Source organism: Saccostrea echinata, unplaced genomic scaffold (genome assembly GCF_033153115.1).
Source record: "Saccostrea echinata isolate AGI-Se365-2 ecotype Australia unplaced genomic scaffold, CSIRO_AGI_Sech_v1 ptg000029l, whole genome shotgun sequence".
NCBI lineage: Eukaryota > Metazoa > Mollusca > Bivalvia > Ostreida > Ostreidae > Saccostrea > Saccostrea echinata.
The window spans coordinates 25,553,593-25,573,559 of record NW_026889778.1 but is presented as its reverse complement, the minus strand read 5'-3'; the positions used below and the strand labels follow the sequence as shown (position 1 = coordinate 25,573,559).

The 19,967-nt window shown below is 32.5% G+C and overlaps 2 protein-coding genes across 2 annotated transcripts; one reads left to right on the top strand and one right to left on the bottom strand.

Annotated features, from left to right (window-relative positions):
- Positions 1 to 505: 505 nt before the first annotated feature.
- On the bottom strand, positions 506 to 11,622 carry LOC133194667 (protein UXT homolog). The gene is made up of 5 exons (XM_061330573.1): positions 11,518 to 11,622; positions 11,296 to 11,377; positions 2,310 to 2,383; positions 1,988 to 2,159; positions 506 to 813 (listed from the first exon to the last, which is right to left on the bottom strand). The coding sequence occupies exons 1-5, from the start codon at positions 11,592 to 11,594 to the stop codon at positions 748 to 750; spliced, it is 471 nt and encodes a 156-aa protein (XP_061186557.1). The 5' UTR covers positions 11,595 to 11,622; the 3' UTR covers positions 506 to 747.
- Positions 11,623 to 11,768: 146 nt separating this feature from the next.
- On the top strand, positions 11,769 to 18,625 carry LOC133194666 (ER membrane protein complex subunit 3-like). Its single transcript, XM_061330572.1, has 7 exons — positions 11,769 to 11,953; positions 12,448 to 12,505; positions 12,652 to 12,745; positions 17,461 to 17,565; positions 17,784 to 17,865; positions 18,041 to 18,120; positions 18,399 to 18,625. The coding sequence occupies exons 1-7, from the start codon at positions 11,805 to 11,807 to the stop codon at positions 18,599 to 18,601; spliced, it is 771 nt and encodes a 256-aa protein (XP_061186556.1). The 5' UTR covers positions 11,769 to 11,804; the 3' UTR covers positions 18,602 to 18,625.
- Positions 18,626 to 19,967: the final 1,342 nt, after the last annotated feature.

Sequence of the window (19,967 nt, the reverse complement as noted above, 5' to 3'; positions counted from 1 at the left end):
TTTAACCAAGGTCATTTGGCAAGTTCAAGGTCACAATCACATATCGATATGGCACTTTGCAGCAGGGGGTATAATTTTGTGAGCTTGCTCACAGTACCTCTGCTATCATATTTATGAAGTTTCTTTCCTAGTATCTCAGGCATAGTGAAGATTTTTAGAGATAAATGCATTTTACATATATGACCAACTAATTTCTACACATTTTATTGATTACAATCAATGATGAATGTTAACAAATTGCAATGGATTAATGTATGAGTGACTTGGGTTTGCAGTTCCAGTTATGAAATGTTTGTTAAGAGATGCCTTTCAAATCTAATGTTAGCCATCTGGCAGACCAATCTTATACTTCCAATACACTTAGTATCTCAAACTGTATACATGTACATTGCACTAAAGGTTCAAAGCAAAGAATGAACCCTTTCATTCTTGAAATTGACTTTAAATTAATATATTGGCATGTTTTTTCTTTTAAATGCAACTTGAGAAACCATGGAAAACATAGTAACAGAAATAAACTTTTAATAACTTTTCATTTCCCCCAGGGAAAATGGAATATAGATATGATTGACAACAAACATAGAAAACAGTCATTTTTCACAGATTCTTTTGTTAATTCATTGCTCTTAGACTTGTTCATAGTCTGTAGTATAGTCCAATCAGTCTCCATGGCTTGCTTCCAGATGTACAGCTTGGTCATCTTAAACATGGGGTAGGTCTTTTTGAAATCTTTAATCAAGTGTTCTTTCAGCTTAACACATCTCTGTAAGGTTTTTCTGTTTCAAAATCTAGATTCTGTATCTCTTGCAAACCCTGAAAATACATAATGACAGAAAATATTCAACCAACAAGTTCCTGGACTACTACTTTACAGATATTTGTAAACCGTAAAAGCAGAAGTATTCCTTGGGGATTTTATTTCATTTATTTGCTTGTTACCAATTATCAATGAAATTAAATCCAACACGAAATTTTATATGACTGTATAATGAATAGGGTTACAATCGTAACGACAAAATTTAATGCCCAGGAAACCCTTTTAGATGGCAAATCAATAAATTTTATCCTCACGAAAATTTGTGCTTCTACAGTATTTTATAAAAAGTCCATGATGACAAAAGCATTCCTATTCCAAATTTATTCTGGAGAGGGTAATGTTTAATTAAACAATAAAAACATATCATTTAGAGGAGTATAGGGATTAAATGTAGGCCTATAAACAGTAGTAAAGAAAACTTGTGCTACTCCATTGTTGCCTTCTTGCTATGTCTTGTATGACCTGTGTGTAAATATGCATATGATTAACTACCTTATTTTGCATATTTTACAATACACTAAAAACAAATAATTTACCACAAATTTTTCACAAAGATCTGACAAAAAAGTCAGAGCCAATTTATCAGAAAGCTTTAAACAAGAGAGAGTGGTAAAGCAGATTTCATAGAAATAACACACCTATTCAATTTTTCTTTCCATCAAGAATACATTACAATATCACTCTTTCAACTGATAGCCTAGTTGTGAGAAATAGATAGCCAGTGGTAAGGCAGATCCCAGAATTTGATAAAATTTAACCCTTTCTTTTGTTCTTTCCATTGTTTCTATCACTACAAGATTAAGGACATACGCAACGTACCTTACCTACTGATAATTTTTCAAGATATTCTTAATTTAAGATTATAGTGCCTTCAGAAGTTCGTAGACAAAAAATCAGCATGCATTACCAGGGGTTTTGAAAAGATATCAATTGATGAAAATTCTTGTATAATTCAAAGAAAAATATACGAAAATTACTAAACATATATTCTAGATGTTTTATGTATCCAAACTTGTTTTAGAAGAAGTGTACAACAGCATATATAGACATTAAAATGTAGCACACAGATCCTTTAAGTATTGGAACTCTTCAACTCCATTGAAAAAGACAATAAAGTTCAAACTACGTTGCGTATGTCCTTAAACACACATGTTATGATGGGAAGTTTACCTGTAGTACAAGCTTGATATGGGCCTTTATTTTAGCAGCATCTTTGGTAAGGACTTCAATCTTGTCATTTATTATGGAGACTTTTTTGTCAATAAAGGCCAGAGCCTCATCATGGGTCATTTCCAGGAAAAATCCATAACCCACACTCACAAAAATCATGGATGCATCTGGACTAAAATGAAAAACAAAATTCAAAATGGTCAACATTATTATATTTTCAAGATGTGATTAATATCAAAATTGAACCCAGAGTTTATGCCTTTTAATTACATGTACACTTAGTAAAAAATAAATATAATTATTAATAAATTGTCACACTTACACATGTGCTTGTACATAGAAGTTACAACCCAAATCCACTTGGGTTTTCAGACCTTCTGTTTTGTAATCTGATTCCTAAAGCAAAGATAATTTTACAGGATAAGTTTGATGAAAAAATATTAAACACAAACAAAACGCATGGTACATCCTAAACCTGTAGATAATTAGTGCATTTTTTTATTGAAAAGGAGATAAAATTAAAGTAAAATAATAATCTAAAGATAAAAATATTTATCATGAAATTTCAGAGAACAATGAAAACATGTATTTAGAATATTTTTTTTTACGCTGGCCTCAGTGTCATTTGTGGTGAAAAATCAAGTCTCAATCAGGACTTGAATCTAGGGCCTCTGGTGTAATTCCCCAGTGCTCTGACCACTGAGTTATTGAGACCCGATATATTGATAGATATCCATGCACATACCATTTAACTTGTTGAAAAATATATGTATTCAACTGGAAACCACTATATACACTTGATACATGTCGATAGACAATGTCTTTTAATTTTTTTCTTCATCCTTGTAGTGTTTTGGGATATACAGACTGTGCGTGGATACAGGCTTTGATAGCTCAGTGTTAAAGTATCTGAGTCCAGGGTTGTCCATAAGACCCAGGGCCCTGGGAATTTCCCTGCCCATAATAACATAATCCTCCTCCCCCCAGTTATTCTGGCATTGCCCCCTCAACCCCCACTAGGGGGACACTCTTCTACTTTTATAACATCCCCTTCAATTTCAATTCTTATGGACAACTCTGGCCTGACAACCAAGGGACCACTGGTTTAACTTCTATCCAGGAATTAGAAGGCTTTGTTTAACCCATAGGCATGACAAGGGTTACATTAAAGTCCTGCTACATTTAGGAGATGGTTAACGTTACACTGTCATTCTGAAAATCTGGCAGGTTCAAAGACCATTACTTAGAAAGCTAGGATGGCAAAACATTTATGAACTGTGAGTCAAAGGTCTCGAGTTTAAATCCTGATGTTGCCCTTCACATTCTCCCTTCTTATTAAATTAGATTAATTTTGATTCTACATTGTATGTTTGTTCACTCTAAAACGTGTTTCCCTAATTCTCATTCGCCCATGCAGAGTCCGTTCACTCTAACTTGTTCACCCAAAGTCTGTTCGCCCATAATATATTAGTTGGTTATTTTTTTCCATAATTTCTTTTGATTTTAAGAAATTTCCTTTAAATTATAATTTATAATACTTGAACTCTCGTTATAGATGAAGAAATAAAACAAGAGGCCCAAGGGCCTTAACGGTCACCTGAGTATAATACAACACTAAAGGATCCATGGAAGTATAAAAAATTAACTGATAGACGAAGCAATATTGCCCAAGAATTTCAAACATAGGTAATCAAAGATTACGAAGCTCACCTCGACAAATGTTATCTATAAGTAAGGCAAATCTCACATCATATTTTTTAAGTCTTACAGGGATGATAATGAATGCAAAATATACAAATACAAAGAACACTTGCCTATTGTGTAAGGTATTAAATATATACAGACATTTTTTGTCACTTGCCTAGTGCTACAATTCAGTACACACAGACTTGGGTATATACAATGAGGTTATTTGCCACTTGTCACTATTTACAATAAGTCACTCTGGCTCTCTGTGATTCTTTGTTCACTTTGATAAAGTATAAAACAACATCCAGTCTCCTGTCAACCACAACTCCTCTACAAGTGACACTAACTTAGATCACCACAGAGTATACATACTGTGTACAATTACACCTTTTGCTAAATATATAAATAATCTTTATGTCAATCTTTTATACTGCTTTCCAGGCAAGAATCTGACTTTGAACATACTTTGCTCATTTAAACCAAACATTCATTTTTATTTTGTTTCTATATATATATAACATTCTTTCTTGTATTCTCATTCAATCAAATAACCTGTTAATTAAATTATATACAAGGATTTCTTGATTAACAATATTTAGCAAAGGGGAGTAACTCTCATTTGCTTCACATCACAATTGTGTACTCTGCCTCCTAGATACCCACAAGCAAAGAAAAGGCACATTTACTTATAATTAAATTTAATACATGTATTTACTAGGGCTGGGACGATACAACATTTTCTATATCGATACGTATCACGATATTTGAGCCACGATACGTTATGTATCACGATATGTTGAATTTCTTATAAAAAAAATTTTGTATTGAAATGAACAAAACATTTCTTCACAAATAAGAATAATTTATTCAAAGAAGTTGTATATCTGTTGTGAAACAAATTTATTTTACACAAGTGTTGTTTATTATTAGGTATTGCATATTCATATTTATATTTTGCATAAATATTTTATATATTTAACCCAAAATGTTGAGTAAACAAAGAAAAAAACATAAGTCAGATTTTGTGGGCGATATTTCGATATTTCTTCATACGTATCGATATGCGTATCATCCTCACATTGAATCGATATTATCGATATCTCGATATATCGTCCCAGCCCTAGTATTTACATTGATATTATTGCATTTAGCTTGTTTGCTTAGTACTCACGGGCAGAGGAGAAGTTTTTCAAAGCATTAATGCATTTTGCTATTAATTAATCAATAGAACCCCACCCAAGCTCAAGAACCCCTGACCCAGGAGCCATGAAATTCAAAATTTTGGAAGAAGCATCCTTTCTCATCATAACTATGTATTTAGTTTGTTTAATTAATACCAAGGGGCAGAGGAGAAGATTTTCAAAGCATTAATTTATTTTCAGTATATAAAAAATAAGTCCTTCCCCCCCCCCCCCCCCCCAACATGGAACCCCTGACCAAGGGGCCATGAAATTCACAATTTTGGAAGAGGCACTCTTGCTCATCATAACTATGTACTTAGTTCATCAGCTCAATACCCAGGAGCAGAGAAGATTTTCAAAGCATTAATTTATTTTAAGTATATAGAAAAAAAGCCCTCCCCCCCCCCCCCCCCCCACTTGGAACCCCTCACCAAGAGGGGCCATGAAATTCACAATTTCGGAAGAGGCACTCTTGCTCATAACTCATAACTCATAACTATGTACTTAATTCATCAGCTTAATACCCAGGAGCAGAGGAGAAGATTTTTAAAGAATTAATGCATTTTCACTATATATTCATTAGTGCCCCGCCCTAACACCAGAACCCCTGACCCAGGGGCCATGAAATTCACAATTTAGGAAGAGGTACTCTTGCTCTTCATAACTATGTACTTAATTCATCGGCTTAATACCCAGGAGCAGAGGAGAAGATTTTCAAAGAATTAATGCATTTTCACTATATAATCATTAGAGCCCCGCCCTAACACCAGAACCCCTGACCCTGGGGCCATGAAATTCACAATTTTGGAAGAGGCACTCTTGCTCTTCATAACTATGTACTTAATTCATCAGCTTAATACCCAGGAGCAGAGGAGAAGATTTTCAAAGAATTAATGCATTTTCACTATATATTCATTAGAGCCCCGCCCTAACACCAGAACCCCTGACCCAGGGGCCATGAAATTCACAATTTTGGAAGAGGCACTCTTGCTCATCATAACTATGTACTTAAATCATCGGCTTAATACCCAGGAGCAAAGGAGAAGATTTTTAAAGAATTAATGCATTTTCACTATATAATCATTAGAGCCCCGCCCTAGCACCAGAACCCCTGACCCTGGGGCCATGAATTTCACAATTTTGGTAGAGGGCTCAATGCTTATTACAATCATGCCAACAGTTTGACTGCTTGATGTCCAGGAGTAAAGAAGAAGATTTTTAAAGATTGCATTAATTTTGATGGTTTTAGCCCCACCCCTCAGGCCCCAGGGGGGCAGGGGCCATGAATTTCACAATTTTTACTCCCCTTCACCCATAGATGCTATATGCCAAAATTGGTTGAAATTGGTTCAGTGGTTCCAGAGAAGAAGCTAAAAATGTTCAAAAGTTTACGACCGATTGACGACGAACGACGAACGATGTACGACGAACGACGACAGACAAAAACAGATAGCAATAGGTCACCTGAGTGACTCAGGTGACCTAAAAAGAAACAAGTAATTGATGTGATACTTGTTAATTTTTAAGTAATGTTACATATAAAACGTTATATTAATATATACATAGCAAATTTACAATATAGATTTTTGTTCTTGAAGTATAACGAAAAAAATTGTATTAATGGAGGTATGAAAAACGGAGGTTACCTTTGAGTTCAAAAGTTTTTGTATGAAATGATTTCAAATAGAAATACTTACAAAAATGTTATCAGTTAATATTCTAAAAATTGAGATCTTTGAAAACTCATTAAAAGATGTAAATTTCATTTTTTTTAACCTCTAAGGAACACAAAATCAGTTTGTAATATCTATAAATTTGCTATATCTGTGTTCGTTATATCCCTAGAATTTTACAAGGAATTTTCAAAATATTTGCTGGGGGATTAAAAAAACTTCACTATATCCGTAAATTCGTAAATATCTGTGTTCATACTAAACAAGTTTTAATGTAGTTTTTTTCTCTTGCTTGAACAGGGCTTCTTATAATGTCCAGGACATACATAACAGTTTTACCAAATTTCATTATACAAAGTTGGAATCGTTCACTAGGTTTCAATGGTAATTTTTTAAAAATATTTGTAAAAATTTATCTTTTAACAACTTTATTACATTATAACTTCCATCTACAGATGGAACATGATTCAATGCATTTTTTTTTTTACTTTAGCATGTTTTGGGGACAACCATTTGATTCATAAGGTGGGGTGGTGTGGGCTGACAGATTCGGAGATAAATTATCTGATCTTAAGGTCAAGATCTAGTAAATGACTTCAGACTGTCTTTTTGGTGCTAGATCCATTATGACGTCATAATCAATTTTAACTTTATTTTTCCTGTTCTTTACGGCACTAATAGAATTATGTAGAAAATAAATTCCTTTCATGGAATTCAATTTGAAATCATGTGAAAATTAATCCCGATACCTATATTCAATTTGATTTTATTTTAAAGAAGAGGCTAAGAACACACAAATTACCATTTTCTGAGAGACTGTAAGCAGTCTGGATACCTTCCATTTGTCTGATATGGAAAAAACTCCCATATTTGTGACTGGTTTTCTTAATTTTTCGTTGAAAATGACAATTTAAAATATGATTTTTCGTCTTGTTTATTTACAAAAACAGATATGGGGTTATATTTATTTTTTTTAATAAGAAAAAATTAATATGTACGGTAACGTCAAGTGCCTGTGATAATCGACTTGCAATCACGACACTTTAACGTCCATTCCCAAAGATATCCTCTTTCACTAGTCTAATCATTACAAAGTTGCGTCCTTCTCTTCCGTTGATCAAATTGTCTTCCTAAACAAGAACTGTAAAGCATTTGTAATTATTGGTGTATTAATTGTTCATGTCTTTTGTGTTTGTTTGATACATAAATTAAGAACCAAAAACTGTTTTTGCTGGGCTCAATGTTTATGTACATGTATTTTAAACGAAAGAAAACATTGATGGGGTAAACAGATCTCCACAAATTCAACAAACTTTTACATGTATACACACTTCTTGCTCTATTATTTTACACAATGAGCACAGGATTGATAATTTATTGTAAATAAGATTGGCTTGTCTCCAAATCATGCACTGCAGTATGGTTCTCCCTATTTTTGCTCCTGACATATAAATAAAGCCTGAGGAAAGTAATTTTTTTGTTGGCTTTTCAATGAATTTCGAATTTCTTATATGTTCGCTCCCCCCCCCCCTCCCCCGGGTCCTTTTCATAACTTTAATTTTTAGAATTAGAATTGAATGCTTATATCAAGTGTTTTAAGATTATACAAACTTTATCTCTTTAATGTAACATAGCTTGAGAAGGTCGCCTATGCGCGACAGAGGCAACCTTGTAACAATTTTTTAAGCCCACAATTTGCATGGCTCTCATTTTTGATTGAATGGCTCAATTGCTTAATTGAATGATTTTATTTTTCCCAGAAGTATGGCTAGGGACAGTAATAAGGTGAACATTTACTCAAATTACTGATGGCCCAAAGGTTAATCATTTCACACTATCCATTCAAAAACATTATTAAGTGGAAATCTATGGTTAGTAGAGTAGAACCATGCAACAAGTAAACAGGTTAAACATAGGTTTATTAACAGTATGCATTTGAATAAAACACCAAACAAACATTTATATGCAATGAAAAAATATGACATACTGGGTAATGTGTAGAACAATGAGGGAGTCATGATGCAAGTGCATTTTGGCTAACATTCAACACAACGACACAATGTCTGAATAGGACAAAACTTATGAAAAATATAGAATTTAAGTCCACTAAATGCATACAAGGGAAAGGGATAGTGAATGTCAAACCCTAATTACATACATGTACTTGGTCAAATAAAGAATGTTTTATAGACCTCCTCTCAGCATGTGGATAATTTAGGGCATCAGATGCACTTCTACTTTTCCTAATGGTACAACAAATAATATTCAACTGGGATTTCAAGCTGACATATCATATTCCAAGGCATGTTACCAAGCATATAAATATTGTTCTTCAAACATATAAGATTTAATGCACAAACAAATAATGCAATAATCAAATTTTGAACTGGGAGCAGCATTTTCTGTTGTGTAAAGTTATTTCCCTTATAATTATAAATTACTTTGATTTTTTTGCAAAAATAAACCATTCTGCTAAATCTAATTTAAAGTAAACAAAACAAGAATAAAGAGTTCATAATTTTTTTTAAAAATAGTGATAAGAATTTTCTGTTTGTTGAAGAATAAGTAATTTTTCCCATTATTTTTTATTATAAACTTTGAAACATCTATGTATTATGCATATATATAGTTTATTTCACTATACCAAAGACTTAAATGGACAATAAATAAATAAACAGAGAGGAGAGAAAGAGAAAGAGACTATAAGATGGTTGTGCTTTTTGAGGTTATATTGGAGGGATTTGCTATTTACCCACATATAAGTCGGTAAAACTTTTTGCCAGAATCAGCTGACAATTTCAAATCAATGCCCTGATGTTTCAATCTGGTTTCAATTAATATTCTTGGAAATGACGCCTACATTTAATTTTAAATCATTAAGAAAAATACATAATGCACACTTAAAATAAAAATAAAGTTATCAAAATATGTAAATACTTGTACTTTATGTATTAATAATTTTAGAATACATAAATGATATAATATATCTAGACTTTGTTCAACGATAATCATGGGAAATGTTTTTAAAATTCTACATTTCATTGTTCAGAAAAATACTTATGTTTTTATGACTTGCCTATAAATCGGACCAAAATTTATCTCCCAAAAAACTGACTTATAGGCGAGTATATATGGTATGTTGTTGACGGTGAATAAAATTTCTGTCTTAATGAAGTAAGTTGAATGTAAATACAATTTATTTTGCAGTTGCCCCTATCTAAAAATTATATTTGCACCGGTTAAGTATCTTTATGGATATCCCATGTAATTGTAGCCCTCTCCTGAAAATATCAGATTAAAAATATCGGAGAGGATACATTATTGCAGATATTTCAATACAAGATCATTAGAGTCCCACTCTTACTTCAGAACCCCTGATCTGGGACCAAACATTTCACAATTTAGGAAAAGGCAACTTTAGGGTACATTAAGGTATACATTAAACATTAGGGTATCAAATTTTTACAAAGGAATATATACTAGGAAAAAATCTTTAAAAATCTTCTGTTCAAGAACAGCAAAGCCACTAGTTATACTGATACATGTATGGAAGCATCCTCAGGCATTTTGTTTATACTTAAACTTTTAAATTAAAGCTTTTAAAAATGAACTCTTCATATCATAAGGCTGTGTGATTTAAACCCTATGTATTTGCCTAATGCACACAAAATCATAATTTTGCAAGCACTCTGTCAGGGAGATGTTCTTCTACTAGTCTCTTTAACTTAAATCCCATCATTAGTGTGTTAATTATGCCGTAATCAGACAATTTATTAATTGGATACATAAGATTTTCTCCACTGACTGCTTTGAAGGAGATTTTGGAGTTTGCAGATCTTTTTTGCTTTATCTGATATTGATCAAAGATTTAAACTGTATCACTGTTAACCAAACAACCCACAGTTAGGGTGTAACGACAAAAAGTGACCCCCGTATAATACTGACTGGGAATCATTTTTGACACCCTGGTCAAGATTCTATGTAGAAATTTGACACCCTTGTCAATATTCCTTGTAGAAAAAATACCCAATTTTTCATAGAATTCATAACAAGTGAGTTTATTGGTGTGCGGAAACAACTTGAAATGGTTAGGAGATGGATAAAATATTAGGGATGCCCGATTTTATCAGTAAACCGGTATATTGCGATTTTTTATTGCGTGATACGTATCGTGATACAGAGACTAAAATACTGGTATTTGGTACATAACTATAAATTCCGGAAATTATTCATTTATTTGTTCAAACTATTGAATGACAATTACAGGAAGTGTAAAAAATGTTGAAAACAGTTAAACAATGGCATCAAAATATGCTTTATATTATATAAATGAAAATTTAAAAAGTAAAGTTATGTTTTTATGGCATATTTTTAAGAACTATTATGGAAATTCAATTGAAATTGTAGTAAAAATTGCGTGTAAAAATATCACGATTTATCGTGATATTTTTGGGAAAAAATCGTGATATATCACGATACGAAATCTTTGCCGATACCCATCCCTATAAAATATACATATTCATTGGTTATAATTATAATAGAATATGTCTAGAATTAGGGAATGAAAGGTCATTGATTGACCAATGCTGGAAAGTGCCAAAATACATCCCCAAAGTCTGCAGAAAATCTTGCGTCATAAATTGCACAATATTGCATTACGGGATCCGTAGCATTACGGTCAAAAACTAAAATATAAATTTTATTAAACCATAATGCTACATGCAGTTCTGCAGCTATTATGATCATACGTCAGTGCACCACAAACCTTGACTCTTTCTATGACAGTTTTAAGCTGTAAATATTCTGCTACCTCCCCATATAACTTGTCTCTCTGATCTAATACTTGACTGAAAATGAAAAAAAAAAATTGAAGACTCATGACCATCTGATATGCACTTTCTGTTTATATAAGTGTAAAATACACTATGTCACTTAAATTTAAATACTAATCAATCTTATATGCATAAAAACATAGCATGTACAGTACCTAAGATCTGTCTTCAATCTTTCATTTAGAAACTGCTCATACTGCTCAACTTTTGATGGTATGCTTTCATCACACATGCTGGGTATCAAAGTAATATCAGAGTAACTTCCCCTGTTTTACGACATTAAACTCAACTCAACGTTTGAAGTACAACAAGCTATATTTTACAGCCTTTTAAAATTAATATTCAAAAAGAGATATTTTAATGCTATAATTCTTAATGTGTGTTAGATTTTTCAATCTTTACCGACCATGTTACCGTCAGCAAGGTATTTCCGGTTTTAGAAATGGCCGAGTTGCTCTTAGACTCGGACATCCGAATTTGGGTGTTTTTACCCATTGTATTGATCACATTCTTCACTGGAATCATAAAACACTATGTAACAATACTTTTATCATCAGAAAAGAAGACTGAGCTACAGCAAGTTACTGATAGGTGAGTAGGAGCGTGCAATTATGTACTTTCGAATTTCCTCAGTTTTTAAATTGTCTTTTATTACATGAGTATGAATAGATTTTCAATCTTTTTCGACCAACTGTTTTACTTTTAAACTTGCTGGACTATAGATTGACAAAGAAGGGCTTAATAATTAGCTGACATATTAAGCAGTCTGATATAGGATGTACATAATAATGTGATAAAGATGAAAGGCTGATCAATTTTCTACTATAAATCTCATTCAGCCAGGTCCCTGTTCTTTTACCAAATGAGCAATTTTAGAAAAAAAAGTCAGATATCTCTCAGATGAGTCTTTCAATGTCTGATGATTTTAACTGTTGACAAAGTGCAGAGTAAAATCATACAAGTTTGGACAGAGCTATTGGTGCTTAGCAAAGCTAAAGAAAAAAACCCATATTGCATTGATGAAAATATCCTAGCCTTATAAAATTTTTAATGAAAAATGACATTTTTCTTTTTTCGATTTTCAGTCATGTATTAATAAGGAGCAGAATCTTAAGAGAAAATGGAAAATTCATCACAAAACAGGTACATAGTACATACATGTATTATTATATAAGCTTAAAATTTTGATCCAAAATTTATAAAAAATATTGAAAAACTATAGCCAACAGTTGGGAAAAAACTGTGTAATGTTTAAGAACTATTAAATCAAATTAATTACTGTTTTGCAGGGATTTTTAATGAGGAAGAGCTTTTTCAATGCAGAAAATTCAGGATATTTTAAAACAGAAAAGAGAGAATCTACTGCCAAAAACCCAATGACAGGTAGTTTCGTTAAGGTCATGGATCATAATCAGTCTTGAAATCAAGAAGCAGTATGCCAACCAAAAAAAAAAAAAAAAAAAACTTAGTATATAAAATCATCTTGGTAAACAAACAAGAACCTGTATATTTGACAGTAGTACATATTATAGTAATAAAATTTTCAAATACTTTTATGTAATGTCCCTCTAGTGTTAAAATCTAGTAATGAGTGAAGATAAAATTAAGTGGTATTTTGGCCATTAGTCGAATGTTTTTCAAGACATTCAAAATACAGTACCAACCAGACCCAACCTAACAGAAAGCGAACCCAAAGCGCCCCGGGTTCGCTTTCTGGGATCGCTTCGGGTTCACTATAGCTGACCCCGAGCGAACCCGGAGCGCACCCCGAGCGAACCCGCAGCGGACCCAGAGCGAACGCCGAAAGGGATTCCCAAATTCAGTAGGGAACCTAGAAAGCGAACGCGCGTTCGGTGTTGCGTAACAGAGCTGTCAATTAGGATTAGCGATAAGACGTGTTAACCAATCAGCGCGTCAACCGATCAGCATGCCAGTTTGTCTTTCAATGTAAATAAAATGTACGTTGTACAAGCAATGCATGTTGTAAAGTACAATATGAAATTATTAACATGATTAAAAAATTATATTTATATTTTAATTATCCAGTTAGCATGTTATATTTACACAATTATTTTATTTTTTTTTTTATTTTTAAAATCCATTAATTTATCAGAAAAAAACATACTTTAATGTATAGGAAAAAAAGAAAATAATGGTTATCACATTCGTTACTGAAAAAAAAGGGTTTTGACAAATTATAGCATTTCATCATCTCAAGATACTGTACAAGATTATGTATATGTACATGTACGTGGTTTCATTCAATTACATGTACATTATTTTTATAATTCTAATTTACAATTTTGTTTAAATCCAGATCAACATCAAAATTATTGATCTTCTTATTATAACTGAAAATTAAAAAAAAATTAAATGAACACCATAAATGCACATGTATGTCCAATCGTAAACTACTATGGTATTATTTTGATTTTAAATTATCTTTTACCAAAAAATAATGTAAAACTTGATTTACCTTGTTTGTTTTTTTTAACTGAAATAAAAAGAAAAAAAAAACGAAGTGTGATTTATATTATTGAACGAACTAATTATCGGTAGTAAATAAGCAATATAATAAGTCATACAGTATTGTATTCTTTTAAAATAGCGTAACTTTTAATGATAAGGCGTATTTAAGATGTTAGACGATTTTTTTTCTCTGATGATAGGCCCCGTTAAATGCTAATTGTGGTCATGGTATTTTTATATCAATACATCAAAAATGTATATTTTTACCAAAAAATTAATAATTCCCAATACTTACATGAATATTTAGTCGGCAAATGTACATGACATAATTGTCGGGGTTACTTTTTATCCCTGATACTTATTATTATTATTATTTTAATTTCTTTAGATGAGTGAATTTAAAAAAAATTGCTGATTTTTGAAATTCATTAATGGATAGATGGATATAGTTTTCATTCATTTTTAGGCCACTTTTAAAAATCTTTTACCCCCTTACTGCATATCATAACATCCAATTGAATCAAAACTCACAGCCAAACTGTATCATGTGATAGAACATGCTGCATTCGATCATAAATTACATCTTTACGTATCAAAAAGATAAAAAAAAAATTTTCTAAGTTAGAGAATTACATAAATAACTAGACCTTTTTTGTCGTTCAACAAAAACGGAGGGCTTTTCGACGCTTTAAATCTCGAGGACCTTAAAGGGCGTTAACTCTAACAAAATGAAAAACTTTAAAAAATAATCAAACCGGATCAAGTCTTCAGAAGCCTATAAAAATGGAAACCTAAAGAGTATGTAGTTCTCTCTAGAGCTCTGTAAAGGGGGATAACTCTTACAATGTTATTTTGAAAATTACTAAAAGTTTCTATATTTCAGGTCTCTAAAACACCTATAAGGGGTCAAAAAGTGACCCCACGGACCATATTCTTTAAATTCTACCCTTTATGCTGAACTTAGAATAGGAAATTGTTCAAAAATTCATTGAGAAATAAAAAAGTTACATGGAAAAATCAGTTTTCAATATTAGCCCCTTGAAATCCCTTATTTTTCCGAATTTCATTTTCAGACCCTAACGGGCTTGAAACAATAACAAAGTCATTATATCACTAAATTTTCACAAGAATATCTTATTTAGTTTAGGAGATATCGCGACATGTGCATATTTCCATTTAACATGGGAACTCCCATACACAATTTCAGAGATTCATAAAACCGGAAGTACTTATCATATGCATACCAAACTTGAAATGTAAAGAGTATATCAGCCTGTCAACAGATGTGCAAAGGGTGATAACTCTTACTCCGTTATTTTTTGAATAAATAAAAATAACGTTATTTCAGTCCTCTGTAACTCCTTTAAGGGGTTAAAAATTGACCCCACGGACCATAATTTTTAGATTGTACTCTTTAAGCTAAACCCAGAATAGAAAACTGTTCAAAAATTCATTGAGAAATAAAAAAAGTTATGGGCAAAGGTCAGTTTTCAACTTTGGCCCCTAGAAATCCCTTATTTTCCAGAATATCATTTTTAAACCCTAATGGATTTGAAACAATATCACAGTCATTATATCACTTAATTTTCACAAGAATATCTTGTTTGCTTTAAGAGATATCATGACATGTCCAATTTTCCATTCAACATGGGAACTCCCATAGACAATTTCAGAGATTTATAAAACCGGAAGTACTTGTTATATGCATACCAAACTTGAAACCTAAAGAGTATGTAAGCCTGTTAACTGATGTTCAAAGGGAGATAACTCTTACTCCATTATTTTTGAAATAAATAAAAATTACGTTATTTCAGTCTTCTGTAACTCCTATAAGGGGTCAAAAAGTGACCCCACGGACCATAATTTTTAGATTGTTCTCTTGGATTGGAACCCAGAATAGAAAACTGTTTAAAAATTCATTGAGAAATAAAAAAGTTACAGGAAAAAGTATATTTTCAATGTTGGCCCCTAGAAATCCCTTATTTTCCCAAATTTCCTTTTTATGACCTAATGAGGTCGGAACCGTATCAAGATCATTCTACACTTAGAATCTCACAAGAATATCTTGATTATTTTAAGAGAAAATGCGCCACAACTGATTTCAATTTAACATAGAAACTCCCATAGACAATTTTCAAAGACCCCTAAAACTGGAAGTTCGGCTTGGATCGATATGAAACTTACAGTATATGTTCAACTTATTAGTCCTAACCTATTTCAATGCTCAAAATAATTTTCAAACCTTAATTGTGACTTTTAAAAATTTCATCCCCCCTTTTTCAATGTTTGAAGTCTTATATCTCAGAAAGTATGAATGGTCGAAAATCACCGTCGCTAACTTTTTTGTAGGTATTGGTGTCTAGAATTTATATCTTGAATTTGAGAGTCTAGACATTCAAAATGAGAGAGATTTTAGCTTCTTTAGGTATTTCAGTTTTTCTTTAGTAGAAACCGGAAGTGACTAAACGGAAGTTCAAAACCTTACATACGTGAGATATTTACATTTCCTATTTAGAGGTTATAAGAAAAAAACCCTATTTTTAAAGGTACTCCTCAAATGCTGAACGAAAAAAGTGTTCAGTATAATAATAATAATAATAAACAAGATGAAAACAATAGGGCTTTTCGCCTGAAAGCGAAAAGCCCTAATTATTTGTAATTTAAATTAAATAACTATTAAGTCTTATTTACATGTATTATCAAAAATATCTTCTAAATATTTTTTTTCCAGTTTTCCATGTCGATGAATTGCAGCAATAAGTATTTTTAATTTAAAATGTTTATTAATTAAGCTTTATTTCTTTTTAAAAATATCCACTCCTAAATATTTTTAACTATTTTGTGTAAAAAAAAAAAATCGTGCATTTGCGTTTACAATCGTGAATGATCATGTGTGTGAAGGATCGTTCGTGTAACAGGTTTAATCGTGCGTTAATCGTGCAGAATTGTTCGTGTAACGTGATCGTTCATGTATGTTGTCAACAGTAACCTTGCAGCCACTGTACATGCACATGTATCGATCACCACAAAAACAACAATGATCGATTTCACTACTCTATTTGGAATAAACAAGGGGCAGAGCTTACTGTCGGCAAGATGAAAGCGGGGTCCGCTTCATGCACAAGTGCGTAAAGCGAACTCAGAAAGCGAACGCCGGGTTCGCTCTAGTGGACCCAGAGCTGACCCCCAGTGAACCCGAAGCGCACCCAAGGTGAACCCAGAGCGCACCCAAAATTTCTGAAAGCGAACCCGTAGCGGATCCCGAGCGAACCCAGAAAGCGAACCTGGGGTGCGCTTTGGGTTCGCTCTGGTGTTAGGTTGTGTCCAGTTTGTACTGTACTTTCAATTACTTTGCAAAAATGTATTTAAATACAGTAAATTACATTTACTCATTTCAGTTACCCCATCCCTAGCAATTACACATGTCTGTCTGCTCGAGGAAATTTCATTCTCATGTATATGTATTGTTAAGGATTATATGCAACAATAACCACACCAATGAAAATTTTGTCCGAGTTACGAATACTGAATAGCTACATGTATCTCACAAAAATAAGCTGACTTGAAAATATAGTGGTCTACAGTACATGAAGTGCTTACATCATGCTTACATTTCTCATTGTTTGTAGATCCTTCAATGATGACAGATATGCTGAAGGGAAATGTTACAAATGTGTTACCTATGATCATTATTGGAGGCTGGATTAACTGGGCATTCTCAGGGTTCCTAACAAGTAAATACTTAATAGAGTATATTTTGAACAATACATACATGTAATTTCTATCAACTGTAACTATGCATACCTGTGAAATGGATGTTTTAAGTTATAGGCAAATGAATCAAGAAAAAAAAGTAAAATGTGCCATATTGTTTTCTTTAAAATTAATGAAAATTTACTGGTATAACCAGGCAATGATGTGGTTGACATAAGCTTTGTTTGTGTTTTACTAGCCAAAGTTCCATTTCCCCTTACTCTACGCTTTAAACCCATGTTACAGAGAGGGGTGGAGCTGGCATCACTGGACGCTTCATGGTGAGATGACTTCAGTCAAACTTAAATTTATACTTAAAACATTTGCAGCATTTCATTCTATTGAAGTAAAGTGAATTTAGAAATCACAATTTTTGTATGTGTAACTATAAATCTAAACTGAAGTTTTTGATCCCAAATGCACACTTATTGAAATGTGCTTTAAAATTTTTTTAAGGGTTAGTTCAGCATCCTGGTATTTCCTCAATGTCTTTGGTTTGAGAAGTTTATATACTCTTATATTAGGACAGGATAATTGTAAGTTACATTGCTGTGTTGTCACACAAAAAAAATCAATGGAATAAAGTTTTATTATTTTATTGCAAAAACAAAAAACAAAAAAAAAAAAAAAGAGAAATATATGGCAAAAACAGGATTTTTTTGTATATTTATATGTTATCCTTTGATATAAAATTAGAATATTTTTAAGTTAACTTCAAGAAAATTTGCAATATAATTTATTTAAGAAGATTCTAATATTGATCAATTCATTTTCAGCGTAGTATTTCTTTCTTTATTGATGATTATTTTTACAGCGGCTGATCAGACAAAAGCCATGCAGGAGCAGATGTCGGGGGCAGGAATGATGACTCCTCCTGATCCAATGAAAGCCTTCAAAGCTGAGTGGGAGGCACTAGAGGTGTGTAACCACCAGTGGTGTCTTCAGGGAGTGGAGGAAGACTTGATTGATGGGCCAGTGCAACCAGAGACAATATACATCAAAAACAAATATGCATGATCAATATTGCTTTACAAATAGTTTGTGAAAAGGAAATTTAATGAAGAGGATCTTAATTTATAGAATTTGACATCTTGAGGTTCTTTTTTTGTTGTCTGTTGTAGCAGTGTATCCCTCAACCATTTCATATTCATTGGAAATCTCTTCACTTGATGATATTGGTTGAATACTGGAATAAAAAATTAAAAAGAAATAAATTACCAAGATTTTATCATGTTAAAGATATTTATTTAATATTTTATACACATTTTTATGAAAAATTTTTAAGTTGGAATTCTGCTTGGCCTTGGCATTTACTTTCAACTGAAAGGAAAGTAAGATTAAAATGCCGTTGGTGACTTCGAACTCTAGTCATTTATTAGATCAGAACTATGTGTGAGAGGACATTGTTTACATCAGATTTAGATCAGATTTTATAAGATCTTGGTCAATTCCTGAATTTTGTCAGAAGCATGTTATTTTTGGTTGTCAGAGTGTTTGATGATAAATATTAAAGAAATCTCTATCAAATGGCTCATGGGGTTCTGGTCTTGATTTATTTCATATATTACATGAACCATATTGTTATTGACATTAAAGTACATAGTCCAAAATGTGCAAAATTATGAACAAGACTGAATATTTGAACTAAATCAGGCAGGTTCGATCGTCAATGGCCAGATAGCTCTGTTGGTAAAGCATCTGACTAGTGAATTAGGGGGCCTGGGTTTGAATCCCAGTCTGATCCATCACATTTTTCTCCTCTCCTGTTACATTTGGTGCCATGCCATGCCATGTAAGTGACAGGTTAAAGACCTGCCAGGGAAGTGCTGGGTTGGTGTCCTTAGGGCGAAGTTCTTTAAGAAGAGAGGAATATGGTGGTTAGGCAGATTCAATCGCTGGTGACCAGATAGCTCAGTTGGTAGAGCACAGTAATGAAACAGTGTAAATAAACGAGATTATACTTACTAGTCTCCATCAGATCCTGAAAATGCAAATAGTTTAAGAACTAGAAACTCATTGCGAGCAATGAGAGGTCTTCCGTCCGATTCTGAAAATAAAAACGAAAATTCAAGCTGAAAAAGAGATAAAAGAAATTCAGACACTCTGGAAATTTAACCCTGGTCGTCAGCGTGAAAATTCAACTTGCTAACGTTAACCATTCATTTTTTACATCACTTCCGGTCACGACCGGAAGTACCGGAAGTAACGGCGATACAAGATTTTCTCACGATTCATATAACTGATGACTGACCATCAGTCCTGAAAGTTTTAGACTTCAGTCGTTTACTGTTGCCGAGCAATATTGTGAGATCAAATTCTAATTTTGAGGACAGGTAAACACGAGACCGGAAGTGAATTTTATAAAAATCTCTGACTTTTCTCT